The sequence below is a fragment of the Bombina bombina genome, chromosome 3 (genome assembly GCF_027579735.1).
Source record: "Bombina bombina isolate aBomBom1 chromosome 3, aBomBom1.pri, whole genome shotgun sequence".
In the NCBI taxonomy this organism is placed as follows: Eukaryota; Metazoa; Chordata; class Amphibia; order Anura; family Bombinatoridae; genus Bombina; species Bombina bombina.
In genome coordinates, this window is record NC_069501.1 from 1032660221 (window position 1) to 1032674929 (window position 14709).

Below are 14709 nucleotides of genomic sequence, written 5' to 3' on the forward strand. Positions count from 1 at the left end.
CATCCCTCTGACATTCGCTGCACTCTGAGAGGAAAAACGGGCTTCAACCTGTTGCGAAGTGCATATCAACGTAGAATCTAAGCACAAACTTACTTCACCACCTCCACAGGAGGCAAAGTTTGTAAAACTGAATTGTGGGTGTGGTGAGGGGTGTATTTATAGGCATTTTAAGGTTTGGGAAACTTTGCCCCTCCTGGTAGGAATGTATATCCCATACATCACTAGCTCATGGACTCTTGCTAATTACATGAAAGAAATTCATATAGCACTGAGACCCACATAAACAACCAACAATGGTAGGCAACACTCTCTGGAGATTTATATGCACATTTATTAAAGTGACATTTCAGGGTTGTAAACCCCTTCCTCAGACAATTAGTAATGGCAAAAAACACCCTATAAATAGACAAACCATACCCCACCTCTCCATGCCATAGCCGAGAGCTCTTCCGGTCCAGTGTGATCCACCCCTTTATGTGTTGTAACTATAGTAAACATAATAACCGGTACAAACTAAAAGCGCATTCTCAGCTTAATGCAGCACCAATGGGCGACAACAATAATGTAGCATAATCACATGAATTGGGAGGTGAGTGAATACAGGATTAGAATTAACAAGTACAATATATGAAAACCATCTGCACTTTGGTATGTCCGTGCCGCAATTATGGCTCTATAACATCTATTATATAAATTCAGTCAGAGCTCCTATTAATAATTATAAAATGTATTGGCAAACACATGATGGTATATAGAAATTAATTGAGACAACTATGTTTAACATATGGATGTTATAGTATCTGGATCAGGTTACTTAATGACATAAAATATCTTGTCCCTGACTTATGATCAATCTCAAGTAGCCTTAGGGACCGGCTGATGCATACAGATAATCCCAATGCGTATATTAAGAAGAAGAAAAAAAAAACATAATTTATGTAAGAACTTACCTGATAAATTCATTTCTTTCATATTAGCAAGAGTCCATGAGCTAGTGACGTATGGGATATACATTCCTACCAGGAGGGGCAAAGTTTCCCAAACCTCAAAATGCCTATAAATACACCCCTCACCACACCCACAAATCAGTTTAACGAATAGCCAAGAAGTGGGGTGATAAGAAAAAAGTGTGAAAGCATAAAAAATAAGGAATTGGAATAATTGTGCTTTATACAAAAAAATCATAACCACCACAAAAAAAGGGTGGGCCTCATGGACTCTTGCTAATATGAAAGAAATGAATTTATCAGGTAAGTTCTTACATAAATTATGTTTTCTTTCATGTAATTAGCAAGAGTCCATGAGCTAGTGACGTATGGGATAATGAATACCCAAGATGTGGATCTTCCACGCAAGAGTTACTAGAGAGGGAGGGATAAAATAAAGACAGCCAATTCTGCTGAAAAATAATCCACACCCAAAACAAAGATTAAATCTTATAATGAAAAAAAAATGAAATTATAAGCAGAAGAATCAAACTGAAACAGCTGCCTGAAGTACTTTTCTACCAAAGACTGCTTCTGAAGAAGAAAACACATCAAAATGGTAGAATTTAGTAAAAGTATGCAAAGAAGACCAAGTTGCTGCTTTGCAAATCTGATCAACCGAAGCTTCATTCCTAAATGCCCAGGAAGTAGAGACTGACCTAGTCGAATGAGCTGTAATCCTTTGAGGCGGAGTTCTACCCGACTCAACATAAGCATAATGAATCAAAAACTTTAACCATGATGCCAAAGAAATGGCAGAAGCCTTCTGACCTTTCCTAGAACCAGAAAAGATAACAAATAGACTAGAAGTCTTTCAGAAATCTTTAGTAGCTTCATCATAATATTTCAAAGCTCTAACTACATCCAAAGAATGCAACGATATTTCTTTAGAGTTTTTAGGATTAGGACACAATGAAGGAACAACAATTTCTCTACTAATGTTGTTAGAATTTACAACCTTAGGTAAAAATTTAAATGAAGTTCGAAAAACCGCCTTATCCTGATGAAAAATCAGAAAAGGAGACTCACAAGAAAGAGCAGTTAATTCAGAAACTCTTCTAGCAGAAGAGATGGCCAAAAGAAACAAAACTTTCCAAGAAAGTAATTTAATATCCAGCGAATGCATAGGTTCAAACGGAGGAGCTTGAAGAGCCCCCAGGGGAGAGATTGACTTAATGACAGGTTTTATACGAACCAAAGCCTGTACAAAACAATGAATATCAGGAAGATTAGCAATCTTTCTGTGAAAAAGAACAGAAAGAGCAGAGATTTGTCCTTTCAAGGAACTTGCAGACAAACCTTTATCTAAGCCATCCTGAAGAAACTGTAAAATTCTCGGAATTCTAAAAGAATGCCAGGAAAAATGATGAGAACACCACCAAGAAATGTAAGTCTTCCAGACTCGATAATATAACAGATATAACGATATAACAGATTTACGAGCCTGTAACATAGTATTAATTACAGAGTCAGAGAAACCTCTATGACTGAGAATCAAGCGTTCAATCTCCATACCTTCAAATTTAAGGATTTGAGATCCTGATGGAAAAAAGGACCTTGCGATAGAAGGTCTGGTCTTAACGGAAGAGTCCACGGTTGGCAAGTAGCCATCCGGAGAAGATCAGCATACCAAAACCTTTGAGGCCATGCTGGAGCCACCAGCAGAACAGACGAACGCTCCTTTAGAATCTTGGAAATCACTCTTGGAAGAAGAACTAGAGGCGGAAAGATATAGGCAGGATGATACTTCCAAGGAAGTGACAATGCATCCACTGCTTCCGCCTGAGGATCCCTGGATCTGGACAGATACCTGGGAAGCTTCTTGTTTATATGAGAAGCCATCAGAACTATTTCTGGAAGTCCCCACATTTGAACAATCTGAAGAAATACCTCTGGGTGAAGAGACCACTCGCCCGGATGTAATGTCTGGCGACTGAGATAATCCGCTTCCCAATTGTCTATACCTGGGATATGAACCGCAGAAATTAGACAGGAGCTGGATTCCACCCAAACAAGTATTCGAGATACATCTTTCATAGCCAGAGGACTGAGAGTCCCTCCTTGATGATTGACATATGCCACGGTTGTGACATTGTCTGTCTGAAAACAAATGAATGACTCTCTCTTTAGAAGAGGCCACGACTGAAGAGCTCTGAAAATCGCACAGAGTTCCAAAATGTTGATTGGTAATCTCGCCTCCTGAGATTCCCAAACCCCTTGTGCTGTCAGAGACCCCCATACAGCTCCCCAACCTGTCAGACTTGCATCTGTTGAGATCACAGTCCAGGTTGGAAGAACAAAAGAAGCCCCCTGAACTAAACGATGGTGTTCTGTCCACCACGTCAGAGAGTGTCGTACAATCGGTTTTAAAGATATTAATTGCGATATCTTTGTATAATCCCTGCACCAATGGTTCAGCATACAGAGCTGAAGAGGTCGCATGTGAAAACGAGCAAAGGGGATCGCGTCCGATGCAGCAGTCATAAGACCTAGAATTTCCATGCATAAGGCTACCGAAGGGAATGATTGAGACTGAAGGTTTCGACAAGCTGAAACCAATTTCAGACGTCTTTTGTCCGTCAGCGACAGAGTCATGGACACTGAATCTATCTGGAAACCTAAAAAGGTTACCCTTGTCTGAGGAATCAACGAACTCTTTGGTAAATTGATCCTCCAACCATGTTCTCGAAGAAACGATACAAGTTGATTCGTATGAGATTCTGCTAAAAGTGAAGACTGAGCAAGTACCAAGATATCGTCCAAATAAGGAAATACCACAATACCCTGTTCTCTGATTACAGATAGAAGGGCACCGACAACCTTTGTAAAAATCCTTGGAGCTGTTGCTAGGCCAAACGGCAGAGCCACAAACTGGTAATGCTGGTCTAGGAAAGAGAATCTCAGAAACTGATAGTGATCTGGATGAATCGGAATATGCAGATATGCATCTTGTAAATCTATTGTGGACATATAATGCCTTTGCTGAACAAAATGCCGAATAGTCCTTATAGTTACCATTTTGAATATTGGTATCCTTACATAATGATTCAATATTTTTAAATCCAGAACTGGTCTGAAGGAATTCTCCTTCTTTGGTACAATGAAGAGATTTGAGTAAAACCCCAGCCCCTGTTCCAGAACTGGAACTGGCACAATTACTCCAGCCAACTCTAGATCTGAAACACATTTCAGAAATGCTTGAGCCTTCACTGGATTTATTGGGACACAGGAAAGAAAAAATCTTCTTGCAGGAGGCCTTATCTTGAAGCCTATTCTGTACCCTTGTGAAACAATGTTCTGAATCCAAAGATTGTGAATCGAATTGATCCAAATTTCTTTGAAAAAACGTAATCTGCCCCCTACCAGCTGGGCTGGAATGATGGCCGCACCTTCATGTGGACTTGGGAGCTGGCTTTGGCTTTCTAAAGGGCTTGGATTTATTCCAGACTGGAGATGGTTTCCAAACTGATACTGTTCCTGTAGGGGAAGGATCAGACTTTCGTTCTTTATTATGACGAAAGGAACGAAAACGATTAGCGGACCTAAATTTACCTTTAGATTTTTTATCCTGTGGTAAAAAAGTTCATTTCCCCCCAGTAACAGTTGAAATAATAGAATCCAACTGTGAACCAAACAATTTAATACCCTGGAAAGAAAGGGAAAGCAAAGTTGACTTAGAAGACATATCAGCATTCCAAGTTTTAAGCCATAAAGCTCTTCTAGCTAAAATAGCTAAAGACATATACCTGACATCAACCCTAATGATATCAAAGATGGCATCACAAATAAAGTTACTAGCATGTTGAAGAAGATTAACAATGCTATGAGTATTATGATCTGTTACTTGTTGTGCTAAAGCTTCTAACCAGAAAGTTGAAGCTGCAGCAACATCCGCCAAAGATATAGCAGGTCTAAGAAGATTACCTGAACATAAGTAAGCTTTTCTTAGAAAGGACTCAATTTTCCTATCTAAAGGATCCTTAAAAGAAGTACTATCTGCCGTAGGAATAGTAGTACGTTAAGCAAGAGTAGAGATAGCCCCATCAATCTTCGGGATTTTGTCCCAAAACTCTAATCTGTCAGATGGCACAGGATATAATTGCTTAAACCGTTTAGAAGGAGTAAATGAATTACCCAGATTATTCCATTCCTTGGAAATTACTTCAGAAATAGCATCAGGGACGGGAAAAACCTCCGGAATAACTACAGGGGGTTTAAAAACCGTATTCAAACGTTTAGATTTAGTATCAAGAGGACCAGACTCCTCTATTTCTAATGCAATTAAGACTTCTTTAAGTAAAGAACGAATAAATTCCATTTTAAATAAATAAGAAGATTTATCAGTATCAATCTCTGAAACAGAACCTTGTGAACCAGAAAAATCAGTATCAGAAACAGAATCAGAATGATGATGTTCGTTTAAAAAGTCATCTGAAACATTAGAAGTTTTAAAAGACCTTTCACGTTTACTGGAAGGAGGAATAACAGACATAGGGCTCCATGTACTAAGAGGCGGGCGGACAGCTTCTTAACTCGCGAAGCTGTCCGCCCGCCTCCTCTACACACGGGCAGCTGATCTATTGATCCGCTTGCCCGTATGTACCATTACACACTCAGCGGAGTGTGTAATGCCCGCCCCTTCAATCGCGCGATCAATCACGCGACTGAAGGGGCTGTCAATCACCGAGAGCGAGCAAGCTCTCTGTGATTTTGCTTCGCCACCTAAGAGGTGGCGTAGGCTGTAGGAAGCAGTAGTCTAATGACCGCTGCTTCTTACATTGCGGGAAGCAGGCTCGCATATGCGAACCTGCCCCGCAAAGGCTCTGGAGCAGCTTTCGCTGCTTCGTACATGGAGCCCATAGCCTTCTTAATAGATTTAGAAACAAAATCTCTTATGTTAACAGGAACACCCTGAATATTAGATGTTGATGGAACAGCAACAGGTAATGGAACATTACTAAAGGAAATATTATCTGCATTAGAAAGTTTGTCATGACATTCATCACAAACAACAGCCAGAGAAACAGTTACCACAAGTTTACAACAAATACACTTAACTTTGGTAGATCCAGCATCAGGCAGCGATTTTCCAGAAGTAGCTTCTGATTCAGGGTCAATCTGAGACATATTGCAATATGTAATAGAAAAAACAACATATAAAGCAAAATTGATCAAATTCCTTAAATGACAGTTTCAGGAATGGGGAAAAATGCCAATGAACCAGCTTCTAGCAACCAGAAGCAAATAAACAATGAGACTTAAATATTGAGGAGACAATAATGACGCCCATATTTTTTAGCGCCAAAAAAGACGCCCACATTAATTGTCGCCTAAATGCTTTTGGCACCAAAAATGACGCCACATCCGGTAACGCCGAAACTTTTGGCGCAAAAAACATCAAAAAAATGACGCAACTTCCGGCGACAAGTATGACGCCGGAAATGACATAGAAAATGAAGCATTTTCAGCCCCCGCGAGCCTAACAGCCCACAGGAAAAAAGTCAAATTTTAAGGTAAGAAAAATTGGTTTATTCATATGCATTATCCCAAATATGAAACTGACTGTCTGAAATAAGGAACGTTGAACATCCTGAATCAAGGCAAATAAATGTTTAAACACATATATTTAGAACTTTATATAAAAGTGCCCAACCATAGCTTAGAGTGTCACAAAATAAGACTTACTTACCCCAGGACACTCATCTACATGTAGTAGAAAGCCAAACCAGTACTGAAACGAGAATCAGTAGAGGTAATGGTATATATAAGAGTATATCGTCGATCTGAAAAGGGAGGTAAGAGATGAATCTCTACGACCGATAACAGAGAACCTATGAAATAGACCCCGTAGAAGGAGATCATTGAATTCAAATAGGCAATACTCTCTTCACATTCCTTTGACATTCACTGCACACTGAGAGGAAAACCGGGCTCCAGCCTGCTGCGAAGCGCATATCAACGTAGAATCTAGCACAAACTTACTTCACCACCTCCATGGGAGGCAAAGTTTGTAAAACTGATTTGTGGGTGTGGTGAGGGGTGTATTTATAGGCATTTTGAGGTTTGGGAAACTTTGCCCCTCCTGGTAGGAATGTATATCCCATACGTCACTAGCTCATGGACTCTTGCTAATTACATGAAAGAAAAATCAGATATAAGGGAGGATAAATTATCTCATCCCTGACCTATGATCAATCAACAACCTCATGTATCAATATGATAAAATCTATCACAGGGACAGAGGAAACCCTATCAGAGAAAAGCAAACATTTTTATTGGCGATTATAAGAGGCGATGCCAATCTTCCTCTGGGGGCTAATGTGTTCAATTTATGGAGCCAATTTTAAGGGTGATTTTGCTATGTCACCTCCCCATAGAAGGGGCGGCATATGATCAACAATCATGTTTTTAGTTGTGAAACAGTACAATCCCGTTTCACTAAATGTCTTTCCACTGGTTAGTCAGAAGTGCTACATTTGAAAGCAGAACGGATCGCTGAGCAGTAATTGGCCATGCAAATTCTATTTTCCTGGGATAAAGCTTTTTCAGGTGATGTAACTTGCATTGATAACATCCAGGTTTAGGTGAAGGTATCCAAGTTTTCTCAATGTATGCATTGGGATTATCTGTACGCATCAGCCAGTATCCTATTGAAAAGAACTACCTTGTCGAGATTTGCAACCTCGATCTGTGCATGCTCAAAATTATGTAATCGCACTCCGCATTTGTTTAAAAGGAATGTGTGGAATGCAATTACGTAATTGTGAGCATGCGCAGATTACAAGTGGCAAATCTCGACGACCACTTCTTCTGTCGAAAAGAGCTACCTTGTCTGTAACTGTTTAGTGTTACTAACTGCAAATACACAATTGTCGAGGTAGCAAATCTCGACAAGGTAGCTCTTTTCGACAGAACACCGGTCCATGAGGCTACATGAGGTTGTCGATTAATCAGGTCTGGGATGAGATCATTTATCCTCCCTTATATCTAATTTTTATGTCATTATATAACTAAGTGAGCTGACCCAGGTACTATAACATACATGTGTGGAACACTGTTACTCCATTAATTTCAATATACTATCATTTGTTTGCCAAAAAGTTATTGATAGCAGCGCTGACTGAATCTATTTAATAGATGTTATAGGGCCTTGATTGCTGCTTTAAGATCGCTGCCTTAAGAGGCTATGTAGCATGGATGTGTGAAAATGCTGATGGTTTTAATATACTGTCCTTGTTAACTCTTATCCTGTATTAACTTCTCACAATTCATTTGATTATACTACATTATTGTTGCCGCATATTGGTGCTGCATTAAGCAGAGTATGTGGTTTTATTTTGTACTGGGTATTGCGCTTACACTTGCTACCATAGTTAAAACATGTAAGGGGGTGGGTCACGTGACACACTGGACCAGAGGTGCTCTCGGCTACAGCATAGAGTGATGGGGTAATGTTTGTCTATTTATGGGGTGTTATTTGTTGTTGGTCTGAGGAAGGGGCATCTCTGCTCCGAAACAATAAATAAATAGATTTTGTGTTTAAGTCCAGTGAGTGCAGATTTAAAACAATCGTGGATTTAACTATTTCTTACTGACACCCTGACAGATGGACACTGAGGTGTGGGGGCAATTCCCTTCTCTTGCTTATGATAAAAAGCTCTTCTCTTATGGACCGAAAAAGAGAAAAGGGCTTTTTTGTGTGCCACTTAGAAGTCTATGGAGAAAGGGATTTAGCACGGTTGTGATAACCAACCTTTAAATGCTAGTACATCTGAGTCTTTTGATCTCAGGCTAACTTCTTTACTTTAAACTTGTAATACCAATGCAAACAGATGAGCGATACCGATTTACCTTGAATGCAGTTAGCGCTCAACAGTGCTAACATTTATCAATCCACTTGTAATCTCTGTTGGGTACTGGCTATGTGGATGGACATTAAGACAGCAATGTATGGGGTCCTGGGGTTTAGTCTCTGCAATGTAAAATGTTTTAGCTTTAACAGTTACATGAGTACCCTGTGTGCTGGTTATATAGGGGTCATTGCACTTGCATGTCAGGTACTTACTATCGTGACTAATTAGTTCCTGGTCTGTGTTAGTTGCTGGCATATTGCGGTTAGTTGACTGCATTTTTGTTGGGTATTGGCAATATCAGATATAAATTGCTACAGTGTGTTGCTTGAAATATAGTGGTAAATAAATAAATAATAATATAAATTAAACAAATTACATAAAATTGGGGGTGTATGTGCAAGTTAGGAGGCATTCTTGTGTGCCTGGCTTAAATTATTTGGTTTATTTGACAAGTTCTGCACCAGAAATACAAATTCATTTGAGCCATCATGACTTTCTGAATGTGCTACTAATTTGTAGCAAATTAAATCTTACCTGAGCATCTTCCTGCATCTTTTTTAGTTGTTCCAACATTGCTTTGAATTCTTGTTCTTTCTGTTCTGCTTCCTCCAATGTTGCTTGATTTTGTTCTTCATAAGCCATAGCTACTACAGCCAAAATTAAATTAACCAGGTAAAATGACCCCACAAATATAACCAAAACAAAGAAGATCATGTATGTTTTTCCCGAAGCACGTAAAGTCTGGGGGGAAAAAAAAGATTAAACTGAAAACATGTTGGAAAATGGTAATATATGGAACAATTTATTGACATCTATACATAAGAAGTATATTACATATTACTGAGTAGTTTTGGATGCTATAACATCTCTTTTTAGAAGACTAAATAACATTCAATTGTAATATCCCTATTTATATACAACTAGAGTTGCCCCCTTTTACAATAAAAAGGGCTAAAGAACGCAACCTTTGAAATAAATGTATATCATTGTCTGACGGTATATTTTTATCTAACCAATACATTTATGATACATTGGATATGACAAATAACATTTTCAATAAAATAAAAAAAACACATGTAGTGCATTTACACATCAGAATAAAATATTATGCCTGTACAGAAGTGCAGATGTAGTTAAAACTGATTGAAACTACAATTATAAACCTAGATTTTCAAGTGATCAAATCTTGGGTACAATTAAATGAAATCTGAGATCAGTAGTTCATTTCATATTTGAATTCACTACAAACCCTAAAAATTGGAGGTGAATTACTTCTGTATTTTTTTAGATCTATACAGGATATGCTTATAATGGTTGCTACAAGTAATTTAGTCAGAACTATGGTCAAAATGGCTAAAATGTCTATGTAGCATTTCATGTACTGATATGATCCACTATTCCACTCCTGAATCAATTCAATGATGTAACGATTAGTTGACCAAGCTGTAATAATGAAATTTACAAATACATTCAAATGTATATGGAATTCATTATCAACATGGCAATTCTCACAGTCCTGTAGATCACAGTGGCAGCCCTATCATAGATGCGGGTACATTGGTCAAGGGATTTGGTCAAAACTGATGTGATTAGGATGTATGATGAAATGGAGACAAATATAAACAACATCATGATGTACATTTAGTAAATGATTTAAAAAAAAAAGGGGAGGTCTGAGCTAGGTGGGCACATACAGACAGGTAAAAGCAGCAAAAATCAGCAAAAATCAAGAAAAGAATTATGGGAAATTCTGCAAGGGGGCTGTAAGAAGCCCCACATGGAAAACAAAAATGCTCAGTGTACAATTTTAAGGGATGGTACCAAAATACTGGCTTTTTGCTTGTTTGGGTAGATAATTTCTGAACTAAGGCCTATAATGTTAATGTGATTTTCTAGTGATCACAATCCTAAAATGTCTCTGACATTAATACCTCTAAAGTTCAAAACATTTACCACTTTACTACAACAACAACAATTTTTTTTATCTTTAATCCAAAAACAAATAGGCATTAAGGATAAATAAAACAGAGATTTTGTGGGTTTAGCTTAGTGGTTACATCTCAAGTTGAAGGGCCTGTTTATTTATTGATCTCTTTTAATAGCGTGAAAAAATAGTAATAGGTGATGTGTGCAATTAAGCCTGTTGTGCTAAAAAAAACAAAGATTTGAATTAATCTCTTTTTAAGGGATTTAAAGGGACATGAAACCCAAATTTTTTCTTTCATGATTTGGAAAGTGCACACCATTTTAAACAATTTTCTAATTCACTTCTATTATCTGATTTGCTTTATTTTCTTGATATCCTTTGCTTAAAAGCATATCTAGATAGACATAGTAGCTGCTCATTGGTGGCTGCACATAGATGCCTTGTGTGATTGGCTCACCCATGTGCTTTGCTATTTTTTCAACAGAGGATATCTAAAGAATGAAGCAAATTAGATGATAGAAGAAAATTGGAAAGTTGTTTAAAATTGTATTCTCCATCTGTATCATGAAAGAGAAAATGTGGGTTTAATGTCCCTTTAAATAGGGTAATTAATGGTATAGCAGGCATGTGTATTTGTTGGGTTATTGATTTTAATTTTTTTTAAATTAGTGTATAAGTGCAAAACAAAACAGTATCCATAAACGTCCCAGTGTAGGTAGAAAAAATCAACTTGGTTCCAGTTCCATATATATAAAAGGCAAATTTTATTGAAATGATTCAGGATAAAACTCTCAGCAAGAGAGACAAGTGGAAAAGTCTGACCGGTTTCGGCCCAGTGTGGCCGTAGTCATAGACAGTGACAGGTATTCAGGGAAAGCACCCTATATACCTGTTGACCACTCCCCAAATGGGAGTGGTAACAATCTAACATGATTTGTTAAAATTAAAAACACCTTGTACCTCATAGCTAGCTGGGATTGGAGTTTGTATACAAAGGATACAAAGTATATATATATATCTTTGCAAAAGCAATTGAAAACATATATATATATGTATACTCTATTGGAGTGGTAAAGAAGAGTACATAGATATGTTAGCAAAAGGCATAAACTTTCCAAGCATTTTTCCTCATCGTTTTCTCTATATTTATTCTCACACTATATGTTACTTTTTCATACCTTCCCTTATCCAAAATTAAAACCACCCGTTAGGTTTAATGTTTAATGGATTCCAGGAGGAAAATGGCTAGGTGGTAACTAAGGCATATATAATACATGACAAACTGATTGAATACAAACTCCTGTTCAAAGGTGTAAATGTATACAGCACAAAATACAAAATACACTATTGTTACCAACAGATGAACAGGAACTATAAAATCATAAAGTCAAGTGAACATATAATTTTATTACCTTATACTCTAGCTAGGTTATATGTGAAAAAGGGGAAGAACAAAAGGGAGATTATTAGTTATTAGGAGAATAATTTATTTGGAGTGGTTTTTCTTGGGTAGTTTATTGATATAGCCATAATGATACCACAATGCCAATAGGGTGGTAGACAACAGAGAGACTATGTTAAAAGGATATATTCTCAAGTATTTGGAACTAGCCAGATCTATCTGTGCCAATAATTTATAATGTCGAATTCTGAGTTGAAACCCTCAGGTACCAGGCTACCGAGCCTGTGTATCCAGTAAATCTCTTGCCTGGAAAGGATATGTAATAAATCACCTCCCCTTGGTGGTCTAGATACTGACTCGATAGCCCGCCACCTGAAGGTTCCAACATCCCCCATGTGTACCTCCAAGAAATGTTTGGATAGAGCAGAAACAGCCCTTTCCTGGGAGACATAAGAGAGATGCTCCCTGATTCGCTTACCCACAGGCCTGGTGGTTCTGCCTACGTATTGTTTTTTGCACTCGGTGCATTCAATCAAGTAAATGACATATCTATTGCCACACTTGATGCAACCCCTAGTGTCAAAAACCTCCAACGTTTTGGTTGAGGAAAAGGTCTTTGAAACAACCATGTGATCACATGATTTGCATGTTTTTTTACCACACTTGTATGTTCCCTTGACCTTTAACTTCCCTTGACCTTTAACCATGAGCTACCACTATCCTGCTGGGGTAACATACTGGGAGACAAAATGTTGCCCAGGGTCATGTTACGTTTATAGATGAAGTTACATCCATCGTCCATAACATGTCTCAGAACTGTGTCGCCTCGAAGTATTGGCAAGTTCCTTTCAATAACTTTACAGACCTTATCAAATTGATTTGAGAAAGCTGTAACCAACGTTGGTTTGATTCTGTTGGAGTTATCATCCTTTAATCTGTTATCTCTTGCCCTCCCTTGGTTACAACTCAGGTCCATTGCAGATACTTCCATGAAGGTCTTACTAACCAAATTTTTGGAGTATCCTCTTTCTCTCAATCTCACTTTCAGATCCTCACTCTCTCTCAGGAAATCCTCTCTCCGGGAGCAGTTTCTTTTTATCCGCATGAATTGGCCTTTTACTATACCTTTGAAAACATGCCTGGGATGACTGCTCTTGGCGTGTAACAATGTATTCCCGGAGATAGGTTTCCTGTAGAGAGAAGAGGAAACCCTTCCAGTATCACCACTGGATGTGAGGGTAACATCCAAGTAATTTATACTGGTCTGGTGCCACTCAAAGGTGAACCGTAGACCAACACCATTGACATTGAGTACATCAACCAAATTATCAAGTTGATCTTTGCTGCCTGACCAAATGACCAGCAGGTCATCAATATAGCGCAGATATTTTACGATATGTTGGGTCTGGTTTCTATTACCCCCAAAGACGTGGAACCGCTCCCACCACCCCATGAACAGGTTGGCGTAGGAGGGGGCAAACTTGGCCCCCATGGCTGTTCCACGTCTCTGGAGGTAAAATTTACTCCTGAACATGAAGAAATTATGCCGGAGTAGAAAATTAACCACTCTCAGCACATATGCTCCATGTTCAGGAGAAAGGTCAGTCTCTTTGTTCAAAAAGAACAAAACAGCTTTCAGACCATGTTCGTGTGGTATGGAGGAGTACAGGGACACCACATCAATGGTTGCCCAACTGTACCCCTCCTCCCAAACGACATCCTTAAGTCTGGAGAGTACATGTGTAGTGTCCTTCACAAAACTGGGCAGTTTGCGAACTAGTGGTTGTAGGAATTGGTCCACCCACTTGGACAAGGGTTCCAAAAGGGACCCAATTCCTGCCACTATTGGCCTGCCCTGTACATCCACCAGGCTCTTATGTACCTTAGGAAGGTGGTGGAAGATGGGCATTACTGGATTATCTACCAATAGACAATCATATGTCTGATCGTCAATAATGCCCATCTCCACCCCATCATCCAAAAGGTCCTTTAGGGTAGCCTTATACTCAGGTGTAGGGTCCCGAGACAATTCCATGTATGCCTCAGAGTCCTCAAGTTGCCTCAATGCCTCTTGGATATAGGCACTTGTATCTAGTAGGACAACACTTCCCCCTTTATCCGATTGGCGAATTACCACTTCCTTGTTGTTTTGTAATCTGGCAATAGCCTCTTTTTCCAACCTAGACAGATTGGAGTAATAATCATGTTTTCTGGAATCATCTAGTTTAGTGAGATCTTCAATAACTCTCTTGTGGAAAACCTCCAGACTTTTACCCCTAGCTTGTAGTGGGTAAAACTTAGACCGGGATTTCAGATTGTGATGTTTTTTGCTTATCATTGAAACTTCTAAACTAGCCTCCTGTGTACAACTCAGGTCCTCTAGATCTACTAAGGCACAGGCATCATTAAATGGCATATCAGGGTTGTCCCTCCTCCTCACCTGTGTATATGTTTCTTTAGGTATGCTGTCTGGTGATGCTGAGAAGAATTTCCTTAAAGTAAGGTCCCTAACCATCTTATTAACGTCCAATATGGTCTGGA

The 14709-nt window shown here is 38.7% G+C and overlaps 1 protein-coding gene across 1 annotated transcript in view; it reads right to left on the reverse strand.

The window, feature by feature from the left end:
* Positions 1–14709, reverse strand: part of SCN8A (sodium voltage-gated channel alpha subunit 8) — a 262830-nt gene that overhangs the window by 235054 nt on the left and 13067 nt on the right. Inside the window, exon 4 of the mRNA XM_053708233.1 lies at positions 9374–9580. Coding sequence (XP_053564208.1) covers positions 9374–9580 — 207 coding nt within the window. The remainder of the gene's footprint in view (positions 1–9373; positions 9581–14709) is intronic.